The 27,613-nt window shown below is 34.6% G+C and overlaps 1 protein-coding gene and 2 non-coding genes across 3 annotated transcripts; 1 reads left to right on the top strand and 2 right to left on the bottom strand.

The window, feature by feature from the left end:
- Positions 1 to 17: 17 nt before the first annotated feature.
- Positions 18 to 23,077, top strand: LOC127854797 (leucine-rich repeat and death domain-containing protein 1-like). Its single transcript, XM_052389845.1, has 4 exons — positions 18 to 144; positions 13,804 to 15,587; positions 16,476 to 16,660; positions 18,323 to 23,077. The coding sequence occupies exons 1-4, from the start codon at positions 133 to 135 to the stop codon at positions 18,619 to 18,621; spliced, it is 2,280 nt and encodes a 759-aa protein (XP_052245805.1). The 5' UTR covers positions 18 to 132; the 3' UTR covers positions 18,622 to 23,077.
- On the bottom strand, positions 4,735 to 4,805 carry Trnag-gcc (transfer RNA glycine (anticodon GCC)). Its single transcript has one exon. It is a non-coding gene; the product is annotated as a tRNA-Gly (tRNA).
- Positions 8,244 to 8,314, bottom strand: Trnag-gcc (transfer RNA glycine (anticodon GCC)). Its single transcript has one exon. It is a non-coding gene; the product is annotated as a tRNA-Gly (tRNA).
- Positions 23,078 to 27,613: the final 4,536 nt, after the last annotated feature.

The following is a 27,613-nucleotide window of genomic DNA, read 5'->3' on the forward strand; positions in this document are numbered from 1 at the left end:
TACAATCGAGAGTTCGGCACGCACTTGACAACACCGTAGCGTCCTATGAAACGGACCTGTCAAAGTGAAAGGAAAGAATCTTTAAACAGTTGAAGAGGAGTTTGTTGATTGAAATGGTTATATATACCCGTCATGTCTGAACAAGTAAGGAAAACGTATTGTTTATTTATTGTAAATAACGTTTACGATAACTAATAATGCATTTTTGTTCATTTAATTGATCAATTAGATCTATCGGTTTATGATACCCATTCTAATTTCTAGGCTATAGTTTAACATATCAGTTTGCGTAAAGCTAAGACAAGTCTAGTTCAACTTCAGAGACCGCAAACTTTATATAAATGTGCAAAATATAATATGTTTGAATTTGTTGGTTTACAATTCGGACTGCAACTAGTAGTTAACTCTGTGTGTGTATATGTGGCTATGAACTGAATCAATACCATATTTACCGTTTTCTTTTACCCCATTTAAACGGTCGATTGCATTTAATCTTATCCAAAACTTGTTTAAAATGCGTGGGAGTTTTAATTTTCCTGAAACCTTGAGATTAGATTTTACAACTAAATATGTTTAATGCATATGTAGACTGTCTACTCCTTGCATAATTCATACACGGAGTCGTAATGGTCTAAGTGATAACATGTACATGTGTAAATAGTCTCTATACACAATTCAAATTAAACATTTTGCTTTATTTTTGATAACTTGTTTACATTTCAACATCGGGTATTGCTATGCTCAGTGGAGTATTTCAGTAATTCGTCTCGTCTACCTTTGCAAAGATACAACTGATGCAATGGATTCGTAAGTCAATGAGGCTCAAATAGTCATTGTCGTCTCGGGTACTACTTAAATGTACCCCGGGTACTCTTAAGTATACTACATGTAACCCGGGTACGGTAAATATACTAAAACGCACCCAGGAATGCTAACGCTCAAATGGTCGTTGTCGGATTTGTTTTCAAATAACTATGGTAAAATTTATGTCAAAATTCAGTAAACTGACCTCTATATTATCGAAACTCATACAACAAAATGGGAGGTGAGGCAGGTTTTCTGGAAGTGAATTATGTATTGTATTCCGTAGGGCATTTTGCGACATCGGATTTTTTGGCGGGAATAAAAATTGGATACAGTCTAAATTGACCGGGTACCTCTTGGTATATTTTCCATATCCGGGGTACATTTTAGTATATTTAACAGTACCCGGGGTACATTTAAAAAGTACCAAAGCCGACAATGACCAATCGAGCGTCGATGAGACATCTTCAAAAACACGGCGAATACTGGCATTATCAATAAACCCTGACACTTTTAAGGTAGTGAATAACATATTTTCGTTTTTATCTTCTCAGGTTATAAAAGTAGTTTACCGACAAAATACGCCATTTGAAATTATCTAAAATAAGTACAACAAAAAAAACTAATAAAATTGTCTTCATCGGGATTTTTTGAACCCGCGACCTTCGGCAGCAAAGATTCGCGTTACCATTCTGCTTTAAACTTACCGCAAAACCGTATTTTATACGACATGTACGTATAACACGTTTTCATAACTCTAGTATGTAACGCTTAAGTTTTTGTATCACATGCCATACCCTGTTTCCCATGTAATATAACAAGTACATATGTTTTATATTACACATGTGTAAATAGAGAATATTATGTGAGTTTTGGATACAGATCAAGTTTATCATGCGAGGTTTAGAACCATGTTAGCGCGAGGCTTGCCGAGCATGAAAAACTTGATCTTTATCCAAAACTCACATAATATTCTATTTTATCCCATCATCAGACGTGCATTGTCGAAATAAACCACTGTGAAATAATTTTTCCTGTATTTCGGCAGTGCTGAAATATAGCTGTCACGCGCGGCGGAGAATGGTCATATTACTTGGAATCAACTATAAAGTAATCATTTTTAGTAAAATCGAATCAGATTCAACAAAACAAACAATTTGATACCAAGATGTAATATATTTTTAACACATAATGCAACTCAAAAATCAAGAAAACATTATTTACAAATATTAAGTGCGCGTACTCGTGACGTCATTATTAACACGTCAAACGACACAATGCATGTTCTTTCACGCTAAAGTTGCAGTTGTATTTTGTTTGTTTTTTTTTCATTATTTCTTAAAAATCGGGGATGCAGGGGTATGATAAACAGAAAAACAGGTTAGTTACTGATCTTTTTGTAATGTATTAGGTTCGGCACGATTAAAATAATGAAACAATGTTTGCTTAAAATAACTTTGGGATTTTCCGTGTAGTTCGATTTTCCTATTCTAATTTTAAAGAAATAATTTACGACTAAGAAAATTGATAAGATAAATCCTATTATTACCTCCCTTTTTTCATTTATAATTATAAAATATCGCATTTTTGGCGATTTGATCTTTCCGAGGTTCACAAAAACATATTCTCCAATTTTTGGAAAAACCCAAGTCTGATCTAAAAATAGCGATAGTATAAAGCTAAAGTTTATACGTGATCGTTGTTATTATATTGATTTTCATCTGGTAATAGGATAATATACGTTTTAAGCGTTTTCATTGGCATAGTTTTCGTTTATTGACCAATCGCATTTTGTTATTTTGCTGAAATGACGTTGCAACGCCAAATGACGTCACAAAATGTAAACAACATTCGGGATTTATCATTATGTTTGCGTAAATATTTATCTAATTTGCTCATTTAAAAGCATGTGATAAAAAAGATCTGACACTCGTTGTCATGTGATGCCATATTTTATTAAACTCGTCCAGGAAATTCGTTAGTATTTCTGAACTCGTTGAATAAAATATGCTATGATATGACAACTCACGCCAGATCCTATATATATTCAATTATCTTAAATTAATCATAGCGATGAGTGTTTTTTCCATTTTATGAATATAGTTTACACTTATTTTTTATTATATCTATGGCACTTTAAAATTGTCTTCTTGAATATCTGTTCATAAGTCCTTTTAAACCAACACGCTACCTGTTGATTGGCAAGAATTCGACCTTGAATCAATCAACTATATTGACATTCGAACGAGTTTAATAGTGTGTAGTTGTTTTACCAAGTCGTCTGGAATGGTCAACTTTTTTTTCAAATGCAATATCAATGTCAGAAGACTATAAACACTGCCCTGTTAACTCTTCACCGGTGCATTAAATGAAATTCCAAATAACGAAATAATAGTACAGTATATAATATTTTAACGTAATGCGGTATTCTGCCGTTGTTACGAGTCCTTTATAGGGCTAATTTAGGGCCGAATTTTATTTGAAGCCGACATAAGGCCCCGATGCCCCGCTAAAAAGGTTTGTCCCCCATCATAAAAATGAGAACATTTCACTCTGGATATAAGCCTTTTTGCATTTTTTAAACGGACAAATATCGACTAAGAAAAATGAAAGGAAGCCTTGAAAAAAATCAAACTATTTTTATCAAACCCTTTTGCATAACGTTATAAAGTATTTCAAGCAAAGTATTTGATAAATGTTTTGTTATAAAGTCAAAAAAAGTCAAATTAAATACTACATAATATTTGTTTTTGTAAACTTAATAAAACGTGAACATTAACTATTGTCAAGGAGCATTTACGCACACACTACACCGTATATTTAATATCAACCGTCATCAGAAGATGGATAATCAATGGTCGCATATTGATTTTTGTGCGATCATTTTACATGAATAACACTCACGCTTTCTCTTATTAACCGTGATAGTAGATGCTCAATTATATGACGCGAGTTTTTACCGCTCTGCGTTAAGAGCCGTTTAAGGCTTATCCATACTTCAATCGATTGATGTCTATATTTTTTTCTGATTACGTGTTCTCTTCTTGCTTATCATTTGAACCCCGGTTGTTTAATGACACACATATAGGCGAAATTAAAGTGTTCAATACATATTGTCCTAAATTCAAACAAGATTGTGGATCACGGAAGATTCAAACACGCAAAATATAGCGCGTTGCATAGGAAAAAATCATGTATGGATATCGTTAATAAAATTATATATAAAATTATCGATTTTTCATTGATAATTAACAAAATAATATGGTACTAGCATTACGTAAATTAAGTGGGCAATTTTAAAGCCCAGTGTAAGTGCGTTAGGTTTTGCCCCAATTGTATATTTTTTCAGTTATACGGATTGGCGTTTCATTACACATGGAACCATCAGTCCATATATTGAATAATACAAAATGAGTATTTTATCCATTAGTCAATTTAATACTTTGTTTATAAAACTGATTGAATGAACTCTGTTCTGTCTTGGGCTTTTTTATTGACTATATTAATGTTAGATTAGTCAATGTCTAACGGGTATGCAGATACTAGAATGTTTTACGTATAACAACGACCAACAGCACCCGGTAAATGTTGTCGGAGTGATATAACGATATACATATGAATCTAAAGGATAAAAACGGGAGGAACCTGTTGTTGAACGTACACTAGGAGTAAATCAATCTTGGCGTCATGCTATGTGGGCAATTATTGAGTATTTCGGCGAGATGAAGATGGAAGTATTTAATTGTATCTACATATCGAGCTATGTGGGCAATTATTGAGTATTTCGGCGAGATGAAGATGGAAGTATTTAATTTTATCTACATATCGAGTTTCGTCACTACCATGACTGCAACTTTAAAGTTTCTATCATTGTGAACCCGAACTATCTTTATATATAAAATAAAACCTTGAACATCAATAAATAAAAAGTGCATCGGCCGGGAATCGAACCCGGGCCGCCCGCGTGGCAGGCGAGCATTCTACAACTGAACCACCGATGCGTATTCAATATATATTGATCGAACGTTTATAAAATAAACTTTACGTCAAACGTATAGCGTACCGGTACACTCGTTGTCGTTAACGTCACGTTACCGTACTTGTGTCAATAACGCCAGGCTTATCACATCTAAAGCTTCAGACAAGCGGAATGTTTTTCTCGGATTGACCGGTTATATGCCGAGTGGCTATGTTTGCGTTGGTAACAAATAAAATGCTACTTAAGTCATATTGCGTTAAGGTATGTTGTGTATCAGGTATCATGCTTAAAAAATAAAACTTTTAATCCGTTTTAAAGGGATCTTTTCACGGTTTGGTAAATTGACAAAATTGAAAAAAGTTGTTTCAGATTCGCAAATTTTCGTTTTAGTTATGATATTTGTGAGGAAACAGTATTACAGAACATTTACCATAGTCCAATAAAGCCATTATATGTATCTTTTGACGATTTGAAAACCTAAAAATTATAAAGCGTTGCAACGCGAAACGATTAAATAATTTGGAGAGTTCTGTTGTCGTTTAAATTTACGAAACTTCGAAGGTTGCTTATATAACGTATTAAATACTTAAATTGTGTATGCCCGGCGGAACAGCCGAGAGGGCTAATGCATTTTTACTTCAGACTTATTCCAGGACTCCGGGGGTCACTGGTTCGAGCCCTGGTACCGGCTACCATTTTTTAAATTTTATTCTTGATTTTTTACTGGAGCTTTTAAGATCCAATGTTTACATTTATCAATATAAAGCATTTAATGACAAACTTCAAAATATGCCAAAATCTGTGAAAAGGCCTCTTTAAAATATGATGATTAATAAAATAGTATTTTCATACCTTAGTTTCTGTTTAAGTAACGTTATTTCGACTGTAATTGAAATATAAATAAACTGTAATGCACGTTTTAATTTGAGTCATTTTCTTAACAGATCTTTAGCAAAACTATTCCACACAGTGTATGTTATAAAATGTTTCATGAATTAACCCATTTATGCCTAGCGTCTAGAAAAAAGGCATTGGCAGACAGCGTAGACCCAGAAGAGGCGCCGCATGATGTGGCGTCTCATCAGGGTCTGCGCTGTTTGCTTAAAAAGAATTTCTGTAAAAAATATTCTAAAAATAGAAATGAATGTGCAAGAAATCCCTAATTTTGGAAATGAATTCATCCAATTTAGAAGGATGGGAGAGTCCACTAGGCATACATTGTGATGCTTGCTTACAACGTACTTCTCGATCGTGTACAAAATGATTGATTATTGGTTCAGTGGTTATCAAGAACGTTTAAAGACGTATGTAACTACGGTAAAACGCCTCGTTTCAAATTGAGAAACATTGTTATAGAAAGTTGTAAAGCGGCGGTCGTAAACATGTCAACATGGTTTGACAACGTAAGAGATCACACATTACTTCAATGCGAAAACGTACAAGATACAACTTTAAGAAAGATTTGCTATCAATCGAAAATTGATTTATTATAAATATTGCATATGAATAACGTAACACTCGTGTGTTTATTTGGATATTTTTATTGCTCAAGTATATAACGGGAACTTTATACTTCTCTGCTTTACGATTCATTTCAGACTTAACAAATCATCAAACTGTAGTTTTTTAAACTTTAGATCTTCCCTTTTTCAAATAAATTTATTCAATAAATAAGTTTTTGTATACATTTTTGTCATTTTTACACGTACTTCATTATGAACATAAAATGTATTTAAAGAAAATATATATGAATACATTTAAAATTACAAAATTATAAATTTGCTATTGTGAAATTAATACGTTAAGTCATGTAAATAAAATCTTTAAAATTATAAATATCATGTGTAAACAAGTAATACAATAAAGTTGGCTATGAACCCGCGAAAATGCAGGTGTACATTGTGTACGTAATATAGATTATTTATACGGCTAAACCCGATTATGTAATTTAAAGTACTAGTATACATGTTTAAAGGTTAACAGATTGCTCATATCGGGGTATATTCTTAGAGATCAATGTCATTATTTGTCTCTGCCGAAAGTTTCAACTACTTTAATTTGCATACACATGTTAAATATAAACGTCAAGAGGAACTTTTTGCCGCCTTATTTACATTCGACATTAGGATTGTTTGTACAAGCCTTGTTTCGTTAGAGTAGTATATCAGAACACTTGCGTATAACTGATTATCCATATAACACGACCGTTAATCACGGGTGCCACCTCTTTTTCGAGATGCATAAGTAAATGAGCCAATGATATTTCCGAGGTTGCGCTCAGGCCCTGATGTTATGAAATTTAAAGGATAATTTTACGGGTGTTTAGGTTTTAAATGTTTTTCAACATATTTCGCATTATTTAAAAAAAACGGCCAATATAGTGCGATTCAGCGAATATAAATTCATCCAAAATTGTACAGAAACATACAATCACAACCCATTTGGTAACATGAGGGCCTTTATAAGTTGTGGCATGGTAGAATTCGTTAAAGCAAATCGATGTCTTTTGCCTGTGTTACGTGCACATTTCCATCCAAAAAGAGGTTGCGCCCGTGATTAACGGCCGTGTATAAATTCTAATATACTTCTAACACACCTGTGTTGATACTGCTAAACACAATCAGTTGAATAATCGCCCAACTCTATTCTAATGGACAATCATGAATACCCATTTAACCCATTTATGCCTAGTGGACTCTCCCATCCTTCTAAATTGGATCAATTTATTTCCAAAATTAGGGATGTCTAGTATATTTATTTCTATATTTAGAATATTTCTTACATAATTCCTTAAAGCAAACAGCGCAGACCCAGATGAGAAGCCGCATTATGCGGCGTCTCATCTGGGTCTACGCTGTTTGCCAAGGCTGTTTTTCTAGACACTAGGCATAAATGGGTTAATTTCTACAAGTGTGCCTTTTTGGAACTTTTTTTTCAAAATAGCACATTTCCTGACTTAAATATAGACGACATAACCTTAATTTTATTGTTATTTGCAGATGATATGGCCATCTTAGAAAAATCGCTAGAAGAATTACGGAACGATTTAGATAACCTTTGCCAGTATTGTAATTCACGAAGGGTCCTTTTGAATGGGAAAAATCCGACAAACCGAAAAATGGACAAATTATGGACAACATATAGAAATCATCGATAATTTCGATAATTTCAATTATCTCGGCACTGTTATTAACTAAACTGTTAGTTTCACTTAAATCAATAATATTTGGATGGCAAAGCCCTTAAGGCTATGAATATTTTACTGTATAAATGTAAGCAGCATGATCTAAAGCCACAATTTTTTTTTTTAGTTTTGATTCTTTTGTTGGGTCTTTCTGTGGCTATGCCATTGAAATAAAAAAGATCGTACGTATTCATTAAAATTATTGCAATTGTTTGCATTAAAGATGATGAACGTTTAAGTCTATATAAACGGTCTGTTCATTTTAAAATTAAAAAATGCATCGGCCGGGAATCGAACCCGGGCCGCCCGCGTGGCAGGCGAGCATTCTACCACTGAACCACCGATGCTTAACTCTTACAAAGATCAATGTTGGAAAAAAAAAAATGTATGCCAAACGTAAAGCGTACCGGCACAATCGCTGTCGTTAACCACACCAAAGACCTATCAATATATGTATATTGATAGGTCTTTGACCACACGTTACCGTACTTGCGTCAGATTCTGATCAATTGTTTATACATTTTTAATCTTTTGTCATACAATGTAGATCGAGCCCTCTGACTGTCAAAATAAAGCGCTTATAACCAAACGTATGCATGTGTCGTATGAACGAATCTGCACAATAATTAAATTGAAAATTCCAAACATAGTACAATTCTATTGTACACGAATGTGGTTACCACTGTGAACGTGTTTTTTGCTATAATATCAAACTCAATTTTGGTTGATGTACTTCTTCGTCTGAACTGTTATTTTTGTTTTTTTATTCATCAACGTTGTATCTGTTCACAAAATAGATCGTATTATTATTATTTTTATTATTATTATTATTATTATTATTATTATTATTATTATTATTATTATTATTATTATTATTATTATTAGTATTAGTATTATTATTATTATTGATTATGATGATGATGATAATGATGATGATGATGATGATGATTATTATTATTATTATTATTATTATTATTATTATTATTATTATTATTATTATTATTATTATTATTATTATTATTATTATTATTAGAGCTCCAGATAATTTTTTCAGCCGAGGGGTATTTCACACTCTGGATCAGCAGACGATTTATTTCATAAAAAACTTTAAAAATCTTGTTGTCCATAACCATTGGGCCTAGGGCTACCAAATTTGGTATGTAGTGACATCTAATAAACCTCTACCAAATTTGTTCAAATAATGCCTCTGGGGTCAACTTTGACCCTGCCCCGGAGGGTCACAAAATTGAATAAACGCTTTTAAAGCGCCTATTTTGTGAAATCTTTAAAAATCTTCTTGTCGAAAACCATTTGGACTATGGCTACCAAATTTGGTATGCAGTAACATCTTATAGTCCTCTACCAAGTTTGTTCAAATTATGCCCTTTGGGTCAAATTTGATCCTGACCCGCATGTCACAAAATTGAACATTATATACGCTTATATCTTGCTTATTTTGTGAAAACTTTAAAAATATTCTTGTCCTTAACTCTAGGACCTAGGGCTACCACATTTTGTATGTAGTGAGATATAGTAATCCTCTACAAAGTTTTCTCAAATTATGCCCCTGGGGTTAAATTTGACCCAGCCCAGAAGGTCACAAAATTGTACATGTGCTTAAATAGGGCCTATATTTAAGTATTTGCACATGCAGAGAAATTTGTTTCAGCCTTTTTTTCAGCAGTGGAGTGATACAGGGCCATCATGGCCCTCTTGTTTAAATACTCAAAAAATGAAACCGTGTTCATGCTTGCATGAACACAGTTTATAAATGCTGTCAGAATTATAAAATATGCAATTACTATAAATACAAATGCCAGGGAAAAGTGCTTTTTGCACTAAAAAATTCGAATGAATATTACAATAATACATTCTGAATACTTTAGTATGTAATTAACAGTTTTTGTCTGAGAAAATCACTAAATTTTATATATTTATTCAAATTCACATAAATCATATTTCAAAAACACATCATTACTTCAAATCCTTTCACACAATACTGTAAAAAATGCACAGTTTCTGATTGTTATTGATTCTTTATTAATTTATACATGTACCATTTTTTAATCTTGATGCATCCTCAATTGTATAATGCACATCTTAATCTGTTTTAACAATTATAATATAAAGATTAAGGCTGACTCAGTAAAATAATAATCCATGATTTCTGCAGTACTTGCAGACAGAATAGGAATACTGCTGTGATATTATCTATCTATCTAATGGGATATTAATTTGGCTTCAATAGAAAAAAATCAAAGCATACACATGTATTAAATGTGTATGTATATATTAGTTAAACTTAAATTGATTGACCATCGATAAAAAGATATTATAATATATGTATGTATATATATATCCTTGTAAAACTAAAAATTAAATATGTATGTTTCTATTACATCATTTAGGACTTTTATTTTCAGACAAAATAGAGTGAAGCTTAAAACAGTATCCAATTGTAACAGTCAATTTTGGGAAAATCAACCTTATAATTATTTTCTGTGTTGGCCAATGTCATAATTGGTATAACATGTATATTGAACTGGAAGTTTTCTTTATTCTAAATGATAACATTTGCTTGGTCAGCCATAATTGTCACAATCAAGTGGTCTTTTTACACTGTAGTTTTTTCACTGACTATGGGTTTGTTTTGAGAATGTGCCACACAAAGTATTGTTGGGGAGATGAGTTGTCAATTTTATGTTTATCAGTCTTTCATAATCCAGTATACCTGTAAAAAGGGAATTTGTAACTAATAATCACACAATATACACAATTAAAATTGTATGCATTTAGATTTATTTAGTACAGCACATTAATCATTTCCCAAAAATATGTAGCAACATTACATTATATAATGCTGCAATACTAAAGTAATTTACTAATTAAAGGTCGCTGATGTGTAATGGATGTGGTGTCTACCTAATGATCTGGAGGTCACTGGTTTGATCCCCAGTGTGGGAGCATTCTTAAGAAATCTCCAAGAGACACCCAAGTACTGGTTCTAGGCCCAGGAAACGAACTCAAGAGCATTTCACATACATGTATGTAGTTAGTACTTTTAATTTAATCAAACTAAAAATGGGTTAAAACTAACAACTGAAACCCTTATTAATTCATTTTATTTTGAATCAAGCAAATGTGCAAATTCATTAAAAATAATGAGTAAACTATAAAAATTCTACTTTAAAGTAATCATGATAATTTAGATCATTTTCAGAATATTTAATGATGATAATGATACAATTATATATTCCCTAAATGATAAAAATAAAACATGTAATGTTAATTTATGAAAAAAACGTTGTAATTTTATCAATATCATGGTAATTACAACTAGATACAGGCAATTAGATCAGAAACGTGCATTAATTATATTAACCCAGGACATTGCAAACAGCGTAGACCCAGATGAGACACTGCATAATGCGGCGTCTCATCTGGGTCTGCGCTGTTTGCTTAAAGAAATTTCTGTAAGAAATATTCTAAATATAGAAATAAATATACCAGACACCCCTACTTTTGGAAATAAATTGATCCAATTTAGAAGGATGGGAGAGTCCACTGGGCATAAATGGGTTTATGAACAACCCAGACATTAACGTTCTATACATGACCTGTCATAAAAGGTATTTTTTAGCCAATACTACATTCGGCAATGATAGTCTGTATTGCATACATATTCCAACGTCTATTATCGATTCGCTTCCTCAAACTGAACAAATATTTAATGTTTACATCGCGAAACGTAATGCATTCAGTTTCACTTTCGGTTTGGTTGGTTTTGTAAACACCGTAATTTCATCTTAAAAATTGGATGATAGGGTGTTTAAATAATACTGGAAAAGTAAATCACTTGGATAATAGGTCAAAATGCAACACAAATGAACGTTAATATTGCTCTTAATATCAAAGTTTCGGTTAAAAGTTTGGCGCTAGTTCAACGCGCATGTATACAGCCTCATAACAATAGACTGACAACCTTTTGGGTAGTAAAGTAGTAATACAAGGCAATATGGCGACCGTTAGCCACGAGGCCTATCTTACGGAGGAATCCGAGATAGCCGATGTATCACGATTGGGGTATTTCACTCATGAAATCTTTAATTGATGAGTAAAATAAAAATCCGATAATTTTAAAGTGGCCTTCTCACAGATTTTGGCATATTTTGAAGTTTGTCATTAAATGCTTTATATTGATATTGATATTGAGGAATCCGAGATAGCCGATGTATCACGATTGTACATACATGGTGTTGTCACTACGTTTTTACCGGTGTGGACACAATGACGGGAACCAGTCATGTTTACATGAATTTATATGCATATATAAACGGCTAATACGCATGGAAATTGCACACGATGCGTAATCCGAATTTTAGCCAGGAGTGTTCTTACTCAACAAAAGTTTAAGTAATGCGTATTTTCTTTTTGTTCATGCGTATTTTACGCAAATACGCATCTTATCTGGCCCTCTGTTATTAGTAGTATTATTATTAGTATTATTATCATCATCATCATCATCATCATCAACATCATCATCAACATCATCATATTATATATATATATATATCATCATCATCAACATCATCATCATATTATATATATATTATATAATATAAATTCATCCAAAAATGTACAGAAACATACAATCACAACCCATTTGGAAATATGAGGGCCTTTATAAGTTGTGGCATGGTAGAATTCGTAAAAGCAAATCGATGTCTTTTGCCTGTGTTACGTGCACATTTCCATCCAAAATCCATATCAGAATGAAAACAGTTGTTTTATGATATATTGACAGTCTTAAAGTGACTTGGCCACGCGCCCAATACCTGTGGACGGACCATGTACCTTCTTCATTTGCCGATGTTGTATCCTCGTTGTATCTACTAAATGGATCTATAACTAGATCATTCAGTCCAAGAATAACAGTTGGATGGCTGCCTATATTGAAATCCGCACCAAGATCGATATTTATTTATTTGATTCCATCGAAAGTGTATCACTTATTGGCCTACATGCATTAAATAAACGACAAAAGCCAAAACGAACTTATTAAAAACTATTAATTTATACAGCACTTCAATCTCGATCAAATCAAGTATAGCTATATTAACAAAAACTTCATCGGAGCATTTAACTTGATTGCTCGTTTGATTATCCATGCGCATGCGTTATGACTTCCGTTGATCACAGTTCGTCGCTAAGGCAAAATCAAAACTTTTAATCATAAGCTTTGGTATCAATATTCACGGAAGTTTTTTTTTCTATAAATATTTTAGTTATAAACTCCCGTTTAGAGATAAACTCGTATTAACCATAAAACTTCCATAACAATGTTATCTGTATTTTTTACAAAGCGTTAATGAATCGAAAAAGACCAATTTATGTTTATTATAAATCCAAGAAATATTTCAGCAAACAGTGATACCTATAAATAAAGATAGTTTAGCATAAGCATACAAAATTATAAAAAACAATTTTTCATGTTGCCTTGCATTCCCTTTCAATAGCTGCCCCTCACTATGCCCTCGCCAAAGATCTATAAATAAACATTTATTTAAAGATCTTTGCCCTCACCACTCCTACTCCTTATTGTCAATTCCTGTATCGTTCTAATGTCTGGATGTTCAACCACCCGGGCCTGACCCCCCCCCCCCCCGACCCCCGTTGGTTTGAGTCCAACGTATGACAAACCTCAGTTGTGCTTCCTTTTTGACACAAAAATAACGTTATATCGACAAGTTTATATTATGTTTTCCCAAACCCATGTTCGGTTAAATAAGTTTGTTAAATTTTAACACAGTTGAACAAGCATTTGCCTTTATTTCAGAGCATGGAGACGGAAATTAACGGTGTTGTTATGGAGGCCAACGAGGAGGAAGATCTCGCGGAAGAATTCCCTCCAGTGGGTGATGAGGTCGACATATCTGAAAATGTTTACGCACAGGGAAAGAAATTAGTCCTCGATCTTAACGATCAAATGCTCAGATCCGTTCCAAATGGATGCTTCCAGATAGAAGCAATAAATGCCTTAATTCTATCGCAGAACGAAATATCTGAAATTCCTGACAATATTGACTCGCTCACACATCTTGAAGAACTATTTTTGGCGGGAAATAAATTGAAACAATTGAATCCAAATGTATTCTGTTTGCCTAGGTTAAGAGTGCTAGATATCTCAAATAACGAGTTAGAGTCCATTTCACCAGATATTGCAAACCTTCAGGGATTGACTGAATTATTTGCCAACGGAAATCGGTTAGTAAATATTCCTGTAGAACTATGTGAGATAGAATCACTGCTCTGTCTTCAGATGAACGAGAATCGAATAAAAGAAATTCCAGACCGATTTTCTAACCTGATAAATTTGCAAGTTTTAAGCCTGGAAAGAAATGACCTTGACTTTCTGTCACCGGAAGTGTGTCGTCTTGACGACATTCGAAGGCTCGGCCTGTCCGGAAACCATATAACTAACCTTCCACGTGAGTTAGAAAATCTTGTGTTCTTGGAGCAGTTGTTGTTGGACGATAACGAATTTGAGTTTATTCCCGTGCAAGTGTTTTGGTTGCCATCTTTAACAGAACTTACCCTGAGTGGAAACAAACTAAAATCCATCCAAACAGAAGTAAAAAATCTCAAGAATTTAACGGTACTCGGATTGAACGGAAACGAATTGGAATTTCTCCCTGATGAAATATGTGAGCTAGAAAGTCTTGAAGTTCTTGGGCTAGAAAATAACAAGCTAAAAGCATTACCAAAGCTTGTGTCAAAGCTGAATAATTTGAAGGAGATTTATTTGGGCAATAATAATCTTACATGCGTGCCGGAAGATCTCTTCTGGTGTACTCAATTGGAGGTTATCAGCTTGATGAAAAACCAGATATTTACTCTTCCGGTGGAACTTGAAAATCTGAAATCCTTACATTCCCTCACGCTGTCGGATAACAAGTTTAAAACACTGCCTGATGCCGTCGGTGCTTTGATCAGCCTTCAACTTTTGGCCGCCGACGGAAATCAGCTTTCAGAACTTCCAGGCAATTTCGGCGACCTTGCTGCACTGAGACAAGTTACCTTAAGCAGGAACAGTTTTAGCCTGTTCCCCACCCAGCTTTGTGTCATACAAGCATTAGAACTGATCGATATCCAAATGAATAGCATTCAAATAATACCGAGCGAAATTGCTGCTCTTGTGCATCTTGCGATTCTTAGAATGAATATCAACATGGTCCAGTACTTTCCCGCAGAACTTTGCAAACTTCCGGAACTACAAATGATCGATCTCTCAAACAACAACATCGAAGATGTCCCAGAATGCATCGTGAAGCTGACAAGCCTTGTCGACCTCAATCTGTCCAATAACATGTTCATGGAATTCCCAAGTCCGCTTTTCGGAATTCCAAATTTAGAAACACTGAATTTAAGCCAAACAAAAGGTCATAAGCTTCTTGTATTGCCAGACGAGATTGAGAACTCGAACGTGAAGCACTTGATAATGTCTGGCAATAAGCTCCGAACACTTCCGAACACTGTTTGTCGGATGAGAAACCTCGTTTCATTGGTTGTTGACCACAATGATCTCCAATCGCTGCCAAGCGTTATCTGCGGGATGCACAGGTAATCATTTTGATTGTGAATATATGAGTCGCGTTATGAGAAAACATGGCATAATGCATGTGCGTAAAGTGTCGTTCCAGATTAGCTTGTGCAGTCCGCACAGGCTAATCAGGGACGACAATATCGCCTAAATTGGATTTTTGCTAAGAAGAGATTTCATTTAAACGAAAAAGGTCATAAAAGCGGAAAGTGTCGTCCCAGATTAGCCTGTGCGGACTGCACAGGCTTATCTGGGACGGCACTTTACGCACATGCATTATGTCCAGTTTTATCAGAACGCGACTCATATATATGTTTTTGTAAAGTCTCTCCTCATAATTTTTTCATCTTCAAAATTCCATTCACCTGTACGCAATCATTAACATATCATCTCCATCCAGCATTCAACGCAATTCTAGACATTTAAATTAATACTCATACAACTGTATTAAAGCCCGCCCGTATTAAAGATACATGTATATACATACTCGTCAAGCGATGAACATATTTGGTAAAATATATCAATAATTAGGCTGCACAAACTTTTATCATGAAATAAATTCTGGTAACCATGCGCCAGTCTTGTAGTGCCGGCAAAATAGCATAAGTATGTATTCATATTAGATTTAAGCCGTTAGATGTGTCCTCAAGATGACTCTGATATCCTGCAAGTTTGAATTGGAAATGATTCTTTAAGTCAAGAAAAGAAACGTGTTGATGACTCGTTTAACGTAATCAAAACCAAACCACCAAACCCGATAGCGAAATGAATAACTACCCATAGAAATGACATTTTCTGCATGCAAGTTTAATCACATATCGAATTCAAACCTTTAGAATACCTTACATAAAACAGTGATGCATATTTCTCCAGAAAAGTATAGCCGTATATAATATCCTCCATATCAGCTTACGAGTGCTCCATCTCAACGACAACAACCTGTCGTCACTTCCAGAGAACTTTGAGCAGCTGCAGACGCTGAAGGAACTCCGCCTCCATGGCAACCCTTTGCGCACTCCGCCTATGGACGTGTGCGTCAGTGGTGTAGTGCAGCCCATTGGTCGCTTCATCAGACGCGCCTTGGAGAGGGACGGTAGGTCGTTTCCTGTGTTATTAGAAACATGAGACCGATCGATTTAATAATATTTATGTATTTATTTATTTTTGGATTTGCATTAACGCTCTTTTGTGTTTTTTTGTTGGATTTCATAATTTTCTTGTATTTAACATTTTTTGTTTGATTTACATATACAGTTTTTCTGGTATTGTCCTCTACAGTTGATGCAATAGACAACTTGCTTTTAACAAAAAAGTAGCTGATGTTTACACAAGTTTTTTTTTCATAAATATCTTTCTTTAGTTATTTTGTAATTCCTTAATTAATTAAGATTTGATGTATATATATATGGATTTGGCGTCAAATGTATATGAGCTGTGATCTGTAAAAAGGGGGTTTAAAACGTGTGCTGTCCGCGCAGGCTAATCAGGGACAACAATTTCCGCTTTAATGATATTTTTCGTTTGAAGAGAGTGTCTTCTTAGCAAATACCAGTTTAGGCGGAAAGTGTCGACATGATACGCCTGTGCGGACTGCACAGGCTAATCTGGGACGACACTCTACGCACATGCATTAAACCCAATTTTTAAGGAGCACGGCTCATATGTTTTATGAATATTATAGGTGCCATAATATGTATCGATTTATAGTACATATATATGAGCCTCTCTGCTGGAAAACCCTTTTTAATGCGTGTGCGTAAAGTATCGTCCTAGATAACCCATTTGGGACTAGTAGTTTTGGATTTATCCTATGGCGAATGATCATAATTAAATCCATATGACGCAGCAGGTTGACAAAAAAGAGAAGAAAATTAAATATCTATAGAGCACTTTTTATTTATCGTATCATGTATTTTAATGTTGAAATCTCGGTAAAGGGATGGGGGCGTTACTTTTCTGTTCCATTTTGAAATTTCTGTCATGCAAGTTGTCTTAAACTGGCAATAAAATGCATGCTCTGTGAAAAACAATATAAACATATTGCACGAAGTACAAATACATATTCAGGATGCAGGATCACATGACTTTGTGGGGGTCACAATTGAACGTATTAATGGATGTAAACACTACGGTATGTGGTGTTTGTCTTAAAATAACTTTGTTTAAACAACTTTTCTTTAAAAAAAATCAACTAGTGCATAAAGGACAGTTTTTTACGCCGCTTATGGCAATGTGAAATACACCAGAATAACTTTATTTAATACGCTTGTATTCTTGGCCTAAAGTTCAATGTTTAACGCATTCATCTACACAGTTATGCTTCACGCAACGTGAAATTTTGGCACCAATTTCAGACGTATCTAATGATTTATTCTTAAATCTTAAAATATCGACACAAGCTGCTAGAAAAACTGTCTTTTATGCACTTCAGATTCCTTTAAATAACTTGAGATATTTGCAAAAATACAATTCTTAACGGTGCGTTTACATTCTATCCAGCCCGTGTGCAAATCCCTGTGAACCCCGTTGATCCTGCACCCTGATATTGTGAATGTAAGGATTACAATCAATGTGGTTTCGTTCATGCAATTTTGAACGCAATTATCAAGCAGGCAGGTAACTGTGTCAATGAAGTGCTAGCGCTCGTACTGAAATTGCCAGTTTGACCATTGCGCTCTTAATTACATGAACGCAACTAAAATTGTATTGAATACATAATAATGTCTGTGTACTTATCCCGTGTATCAATATTCAGATATGCTGCTTCTGAAAACGTTTGATGTCTTAAAATCCGCACTGAATAAGAACGAATTGCGGTACTTGATGAAGAAACTGAAACTTCCTGAAGACAAAGTGCTCGAAATCGAGCAGGCCTACGCGGGAAAAGACAAATTGCAGGATCGCGTCTATAACTCGCTTCTCTTTTGGCGGGAACACAGAGGACCTCTTGCAACGCTGGATGAGCTTATACGCGTGTTTCACATCATAGGCTACGACCAGCTGTGCGACAAGTTACGGACAATGAAGATATACAGCCAACGATTGCGCTTGTAATAAACCTTCGTTCGAATAGTTAGAGAATGTCATTTATAACTGGGGACACAGACGCTTTACTGTCAATGGCAGGATGCCATGCTGAAAGCCCCCGCATTTCGGTTGATCTTTCTTTTTGGTTAGTATTGTGTAAAAGGCAGTAGTTTAGATAGCTTGATGATTCACTCGTAGGCTATATGGGAGCGCGACCGTTTAAGTGTTCAAGTCGGCAAACGCATTCAAAGAGTATATGGAATACAACATTTTTTCGTTATAATTTCTGTACGAACACTCATTTAAATCGGTTCGATAGCTTTATTTCCAATGCAATTGTAATGCTGCATAAACATGTTAAACATGGCGTGTTTTTTAGAGTTAAATGCGATGTCTTTAATGGCCTGATTTACTCGAGGGTGAGTATCGCATAACGGCGAGTGGCAACTTAGCATGCCCGCCTTTTATACGTTTGTGTTCATAAAAAATAACAGTATAGTGTAGATCGTTTCCCTTTTAATAAATATTTCAATTAGAAAAAAAATCGCTAATAATTTGACACGTCGAGTTTAGTGCAAATAGTTGTGAGTTTAATATTTTATTCAACGTTTATTAATTCATAATAATTATTTATAAAAGCTGTATTTCTATGCAATTGATTAACTTTTTTGCAACCCGATGACCAGTTTGAATAAAAATCTTATAATTAAAATACAATCTAAAATCTCAAATATATATATGTATAATTCTAAAAATCGATTTTAAAATCGTCAAAGCGATTCATGACAAACACACTTGGCATTTTTGCTTTTTTACGTGATTTTCATGTTTTGATTATAAAGAAACTTAACTTATAAAGTAGGAGAAGCATTTGTTTTGCTTTATATATAATTTACAGGATTATTGTATAGAAATATTGAAGATAATACAGCAATCACTTCTTAACTTTGCAACGCTTGACCAATCTTTGCCGCTTGCATTGCAGTAAACGCCCCTTTAAGCTTTAGAATAAAATCTAATAAATGACGTCACAAATTTACATTTTTATCGAAGGGCTATCGTGTTTTTCGGTCATTAAACGAATGAGATCTACATTGTTATGCTTTAGGGCCCTGGGCATGTACATCTTAAAGGGGCCGTCCAACAGATTTTGGCATGTATTGAAGCATGTCATTAAACGCTTTATATTGATAAATTTAAACATTTTACCTAAAAATCTCCAGTAAAAAAGAAATACAATTTTAAAAAAGGAAAAAAGTAAACCTCAACAGGTCTCGCACGACTGACCCCTGGAGTCCTGGAGTATAAAGTCTCCCGCCTAGACCACTCGACCATCCATACTCATGATGTACTTTTTACCTATATACGCAATCCTCGTAGTTTCCCAAAATATAACTACAGCAACAGAACTTTCCAATTTATTCAATCGTTTTGCGTCGCACGACGCTTTATAATTTTCAGGTTTTCAAATCGTCAAAAGATTCATATAGTGGCTATTTAAAAGCATAGTAAACGGTCAGTATTACTATTTCCTCAAAAATATCATAACAAAAACGAAAATTTGCGAATCTGAAACAACTTTTGTTTGTTTGTCAATTTACCAATCTGTTGGACGGCCCCTTTAATGGCGAGCGACAGCTGATCGTTAACCTAGTATTACATACGTTCGTGTATTAATGTTCGTAATTAATGATTTTTTTTTCAACGGATGTGAAACACCTCAAATTGTGAACAAAAACGAATTACCTCATAGTTTTCTGTCCTTATATGTCGTAATCGTAACACCGAATACGCCTGGCCACCGGCTACGTTTTGGAGATCGCTATCGCCCAAATCTGTGTATGTTATCTGTTCTGTTGTTTGCTGTTTTTGGTGAAAGTATGTTTTATTGTTACTTATTATATCGGTTTAATTATTATTAATTATATCGATAGGGTAATTATTATAATAGATTGCAATAATAGTGTATGTGTTACGTGTGTTTGGTCTGGAAAAAAATGACGTCAATTATTGCAATAATATTAAACGTACAGACACATGGTTTATTTGAAAGACTAATTTAAAGTTACATTCAATGATATTTGAATGATATTTGTACCGTCTCACGAGTCCACCCTATCAGTGCTTGTTATCTAGAGTAGTGAATATGGCTTACTGAAACAATCGTTGACGTTATGTATATGCATCTATATATACCGTAATTACTCTATGTTTTCGGACACAGTAAGTTTTCGGACACTCCCTTTTTAGCAAAAATAATTATTTTTCGTGACTCTTTATTTTCGGACACACGAGTTTTCGTCCGTTATTTATGTCTCTAAGTTTTCGGACAGTATATTTTACATCGCTATTTTACCAAATTTCGAACCTGTTTTCGATATTTAATGACACTTCGATCATGGGGTTTTACAACCAGATTAACATCATAAACATTGCGGGTGCATGCCTGAGGGCAATGGACCATAACATTTGCGTTATTGGGTAAATAACCTTGTAAACCGGTATTAAACAATGGTTTCGCCCGATAGCATAAGCGTTATGACCAGGGGTAGTGACAATTAGCAGTTCAATTATCTACCGCAATGGTACTACCCCTTCTCAGTAAAATAACTGTGACAAATACTAAATGTTTCAAATTGTGATGCACCCTATTACAAGTTTTACGAACAATGGAAAGTGTTACACAACAACTATCGGAAATGAACAAACAAAGAATTCATAGTTTGCTTTTTTATTGCGTTAATTATAGGTTTATACAAGCGTGTATCGGTACATCACATGCTCATTTTTGAACTCGTTGGTCAAAGTACAACCTTGAAGTAAAATAAATTAAGCATTAACAATTATTTAAAATTCAGTGAAAACATGTATAACTGTTATTTATACTATACGGTATGGTATTTTACAAGCGCGTGCTATTACCGGTAGTCGTTGATACAATTGACGCTATTTTCGGACACATTTCCATTTTCGACTCTAAGTTTTCGGACACCTGTATTTTGTTAATATTTTTCGTATGTTAGTTTTCGGACACGAAACAAATTAATTATTTTTAAGTGTCCGAAAACATAGAGTAATTACGGGGTAGCTCTGAAAGTATTGTTTATTGAAAATGTACATTTTCACTATTACTGTTGCATATGTTATTTTACTATTTCTGTGATATTCATGTCTATATTTGAATTTATCATTCTTCTTTGCAAATTTTATTTGCTGAGCTACTTTTATCATTTCATCATTATTGATACTGAAACTAGGTGGTGTAGTTTTTTTTATAGACAAAGAATAATGATAATTATTTTCAATATATGCAGTGTGTATCGACTTATCGTTCATTAATGTTTCAATAAATACAGTACAACGCATATTTGTATAAATACAAATTAAAATGTTTGAGCGTCTAACTGCTTTTTTCCATACACTGCCTTAGCTATTTGAAGTTTGCATCGGTCAATGAAAACGAGCTGTGCTTTCCTTTCTACGCCATTTTTTAACAATATGTTTACAGCATTTTGGTGATATTCGTGTCATTTAATGAGGTGAGTGGCCAATCTCGCGTTCCCTCGAAAATGTTCGAATATCGTCGCGGGAAATTCACATGAAATATAATGTCACACAAAAAGTAAAAAACGGGCATTATGTATCTCGTTAAATATATATTACCAGACCACATCTAGCGTTGACATTTTGGCTATTGCTATAAGAAACACTGATGTTTTGTGGGTTTACTTTATTTTACGAAATAATTTACGAAATATTCGTTGATTTTTAGTATTTATGTGGTTTTAAACGATCTCAGTCGAGTCCAGAAGCTCATATTTTCCAATGCAAATGTATGTAAATTCATGCATCTTATTTATCAATGTTAAATTTAGCGAATTGTTGATTAGATACACAGTATAATTAGCTAAATATTCGTATTTAAAGAGCATTTAACTGTTATCGTACACGTGCCTTTAGCTAATTTGCTATATTTTTTCTCTTAGTATCATCATAAACACGCGTGTTTTGTATATCAGTAAATAGGCTTAACAAAGAAACGTGTCAAAGTAATCTTTAAATTAGCAGCGTTCTGAGAAAACTGGGCATAATACCTGTGCGTAAAGTGTCGTCCCAGATTAGCCTGTGCAGTCCGCACAGGCCAATCAGAGACAACACTTTCCGCTTATATGGTGTTTTTAGTTTCAAGGAAGTCCCCCCTTACCGAAAATTTAGGCGGAAAGTGTCGTCCCTGATTAGCCGGTGCGGACTGCACAGGCTAATCTGGGATGACACTTTACGCACATGCATTAAGCCCAGTTTTCTCAAACCAAGGCTCAAATGGACATACTTAATTGTGTTTTACTATTCCTGCTTTCTTACAACGACTAAAAAATTTAACCATAGTTTTGCTTTTTTAATATCATACTTTATTTATATCGATATTTTATTTTAACTTAGTGATATATTTGATTAAATAGTTCCATCTATGGACGAAAACGAACTATTTTGTGATATATCCATGGCCTATGACCGAGTTTGGCATAACGGCTTTTTATTCAAATTACAACAAAAGTGAACAAATCTACATTACAATGGATAGAAAGAGAAAGTGACTTGTCTTACAGTACCCAAAAGTATGTGTTGCCTCAGGAAAGTCTCAGTCATAACACTGTATGCCGGGGTCCCGCATGACTAAGTATTAGGGGCGTTGTTTTTCCTGACGTATGCGTATGATATTTGTAAGTATAACCCGTCAGTTTAAAGAAAATACCTCATTATCACGTACTACATATGCATATGTTGATCTCGATGGTATTTTGAACCATGACCTCTTCCTAATTAACACGTTGGATAATCGGTGGCTTGTTAATTTTAGTCCCAACGAAACTTGATTTTATTTACATCATACAACACTATTCCCTTTCCTAAATTTATGTTTGTTAATGCACCCGTAAGATTTTATGATAATCACACACATTTAGGTCTGTCGTTAAGCAGCGATGGCAAAAAGAACAAAAACATTAATACTATTTTGACATCCTCGCCGAAATCAATCGGAGTAATACGAAACATTTAATACAAACTCTCAAGAAAATGTTTAAATCAAATATATTTCACCCATATGCGACCGCTACTAGAATATGCGTTCATTACTTGAGACAGTTGTTAAATACCCAAAATGAAATCTCACCAGATCCGTCTCACTTAGAATTTTTTTACTGAAGTTAAATGTCTGTAAAAAAGATGGAATAATCTCAAACTTAATAATGTCTACAAAATGCATAATGGCTATTTACCTTACGAACCTTATCCCACAAAGAGTTCACGAGCAGCCCTCTCGAAATTGTAGAAACGCGGAAGCCTATATGAGCCTTGTTCTGAGAAAACTGCATGTGCGTCAAGTGTCATCCCAGATTAGCCTGTGCAGTTCGCACAGGCTAATCAGGGACGACACTTTCCGCCTAAACTTGATTTTCGTTTACGGAGGGACTACCTTGAAACTTAACATACCATCTAGGCGGAAAGTGTCGTCCCTGATGAGCCTATGCAGACTGCACAGGCTAATCTGGGACGACTCTTTATGCACATGCATTAAGCCCAGATTTCTCATTAAGCGGCTCATATTATTTTATCAAGTAGAACTTTACTTCATTCACGCTTTTTCCTACTAACTGCCATTGATTTCATCCCCTTCATTGTTAGCAGTTCCCCTTTGGTAAGCGCTCAATAAATAATGCCAACAACGCCTTTATTTTAACGACGGTCAAAGATGTATTGAAACGACAAAACGATTATTATTATTAAACCTTGAATTTAATCAATATATTTATTGTGTTTTGGGTACTGTATATTTTCTAAATGAGATCATTTTCATTTATGTATGTCTGTCTTTTTCATTTATGTATGTCAGTTTTCATCAAAATATGTTTATGCTATCCTTAGTTGTTCGCGTAGTGAACAGCTAATGTTGTTTCTGGAAATTTCAAGTCAGTTCGCTGCTATCTACGGAAAGCCAACCACCCGCCACACATGCCGTATCCGCTCGAGAAAGAGTTGTATAATTTATGCAAGATATTTGATTTCTCCAAATATATTCATTCACAAATGGAAACATTATGTGAATGTCGTGTTAAATGGAGTAGTTTCGAACGAAGCTTATATAGAAAAGAATCAATAAACAATGATTGTATTATACGTGTCGCGGAAGACATTGTTTATGAAGAATTAAAATAGTCCACTTTCTGTTGCGTCTTAATGACGTAGTATCTGAGGCTTTTAATAGATGCGGGAAAACAACGCAATAGTATAGGGTTACGATTGTTTATATTCACAGTTCTCAATTTATAAAACGTTGAACAGGAGTTCAACAATAACTACATGGATACGATAGACAACAACAAAAATGCTTCATAATGGCTAAAACCGAATAATAAAAACAATTAATTATAACAAGAATTATCTTTTAAAAAGGTAGTCTTGCTGTCTTTGAAATAAAGTTTGAAATTTTGGTTTCTTAATAATTAAATTGAAAACTAAAGTTTTACTATTGTGTTTTTTCACTTGTTAGTCGCATATTTACCGCATGAAATGAACTAAGCGAAAGGTACGCTCACGTAGTGTGTTACGATAGTGAATAGCGCACGTTACATTCAACCTGCCTTCGCACATAGAAGGAAAGGGTCAACTAGGTGCTACGTTTCATTTGCTTACTTCAGTTAGAGGCAAATTCTTTACATAATTGCAATCATAAGGCCTAGGCTTCTAGTGCTTGCGGAAGTGTATATTCTTCACTGTGCATATACCACGTGACTTTTTCGGATCTGTGTTGGGAAAATAAAGCGCGACCCAGTTACCATTTTAAAGGATCTCTTTTTAAATATTTCACCATTGTTAATGGGATAAAGTGGAGAGCCCGCTCATTCGTAAGAGTTTTCAAAAGGTATCATGATCTTTTAAAACAAATAAGTATTTTTTCAGTAAAGTGCAACCGCGCGTTTGAACGGTTAGAAAAATGTCGGATCAGAGTGGGGACTTCATATTACAAACGCGCGGTTGCACTTTACTGAAAAAAATACTTATTTGTTTAAAAAGATCACGATGGAAGTGGTGAGGGGTGATAGTGTTGGTGATGTGCGATTGTTATTGACTTCCTTTAGTAAGAATAACTGCTGTTGGTATGCAGACAGATAAAACTGTCCATTCGACTTGATTTATAGAGCTAGTAAGTTTTAACATCGTTGACGCTGAAATTCGGGCAAGGCTCCTCAGTTTACAGCGAGGAACATACTTTTTTGCCCGCAAGCGTAAACACACTGACGTGGGACGATGGTGCGAAAGCGAGTCCGAGTCAGCGTTAACAGTGTTAAAACGCCTTAGCTCTGAAAATCAAGTCTAATCGATAGCGTTTTCGTCAGTTTTCCAACAGAAATACTGTTTACCAAAGGCGGTAAGTAAGGTCTTGCATTATCATAGCTCTTTTATCATTGCAGCAGTATAATGTAAACTCTGACCTTTTGTTGCAAATAGACGTATCCTAATTGTTGTAGATATGCTAATACATGTTTATTTTATTTATCTGTTTTCTTCTCTTATTTGTTAGTCATGTATGGTTTTGTTTAGCTATACACTTGACGTAAACGTAATCTTGTCATCGCCAAAAACATGTAAATAATGTAAACACGTATTGACCACAAAAAATATTGGTATTTTTTTTTAAATCCTACCCTTTTTCAAGTGAGTGGATTTATAGAAAATTAAAGAAATCTAAACAAGTCTTCAAATGCGTAATTTCTATACAGGACCTTATGCTTTAATGGGCATATTGACAGCAAATGCGGTATCATGTTTTCATCTTTTAGTTGGCTTATCTTAGGTAATTCATTTAATCATACATTGTATATAACGTTTTAATGAGAAAACATATTTCCTTCCATAATAACTTTAACTTCGTTCACCCTGACACTTTGTGGGAGTGGGTAATATATCGTTGGTATTGTTAATGTATTAAGTAGAGAGAAGACAGTGATTGTTTTGCGCGTAAAATGCACGCGTTTCTAGTTTTTGCATTTATATGCGGTGTAAATACATTGCTTTTCGATGTGTGTATTCGGCGGGGATAAGATATGTAGAAGGAGAAAAAGCTGTTGATTTTCAATAAAGTAGCGTTTAATTTATTTTAAGGTCAGTTATCAATTCGTGTCAGATGGGACCCTAACACGATCCGGTCTTGCCATGAAGATTCCTCAATTTAGCCGTTTCGTGGAGACTGAAAATCGTTGCATATTAAAGAACTTGGAGCGACTAAATAATATTTTTTATATTTAAGTGTAAGAAATCCTGTTAAATACAAACACACATGCCTTATTTGTCCATGCATAATTACTATTCATAAGAAAATACATTTGGTTAGCTTAACAAGGAAAATTACGGAATCCGGATAGGGCCAAGTTGAGTGTCGCGTGTCGACCTTCGAGGTCGTCACACGACATTCAAGCGACATTCTCTCGACACTCTCTCGACGCGCGACAATCATGCGACAATCAATATTTGAGTGTCGCATATCGCGCTTGGTTTTAGAAAAAAATATCGCAGAAAATCTTGACTGTCGACTGATTTGTCGCGCGTCGTATTGAGCGTCGAGAGAATGTCGCTTGAATGTCGTGTGTCGACCTTCGAGCGCGACACTCAACATTCTCTCGACATTCTCTCGAAGCGCGACAAATCAGTCGACAGTCAATATGATATATCGCGAAAATGTCGCCTGTCGACCTTAAAATCACCAGGCCGACACACGACATTCTCTCGACTCACGACAATCTATCGACGCTCAATACGACAATCGCGCGATATATCAAGCCAATATCGCGCAAGTGTCGTATGTCGACCGGTGTGGGAGTAATTTTTTCATCGGCAAGCAAGGTGTTATAGTAACTTTTTCAGCTTGAGTAAAAATAGCGGCATCTAGTAGCAGCAATAACAGCAGCAGCAGCAGCAGCAACAGTAGCAACAGCAGCAGTATCAGCAGCAGCAGTAGCAG

The sequence above is a fragment of the Dreissena polymorpha genome, chromosome 13 (genome assembly GCF_020536995.1).
Source record: "Dreissena polymorpha isolate Duluth1 chromosome 13, UMN_Dpol_1.0, whole genome shotgun sequence".
Taxonomy (NCBI): Eukaryota; Metazoa; Mollusca; class Bivalvia; order Myida; family Dreissenidae; genus Dreissena; species Dreissena polymorpha.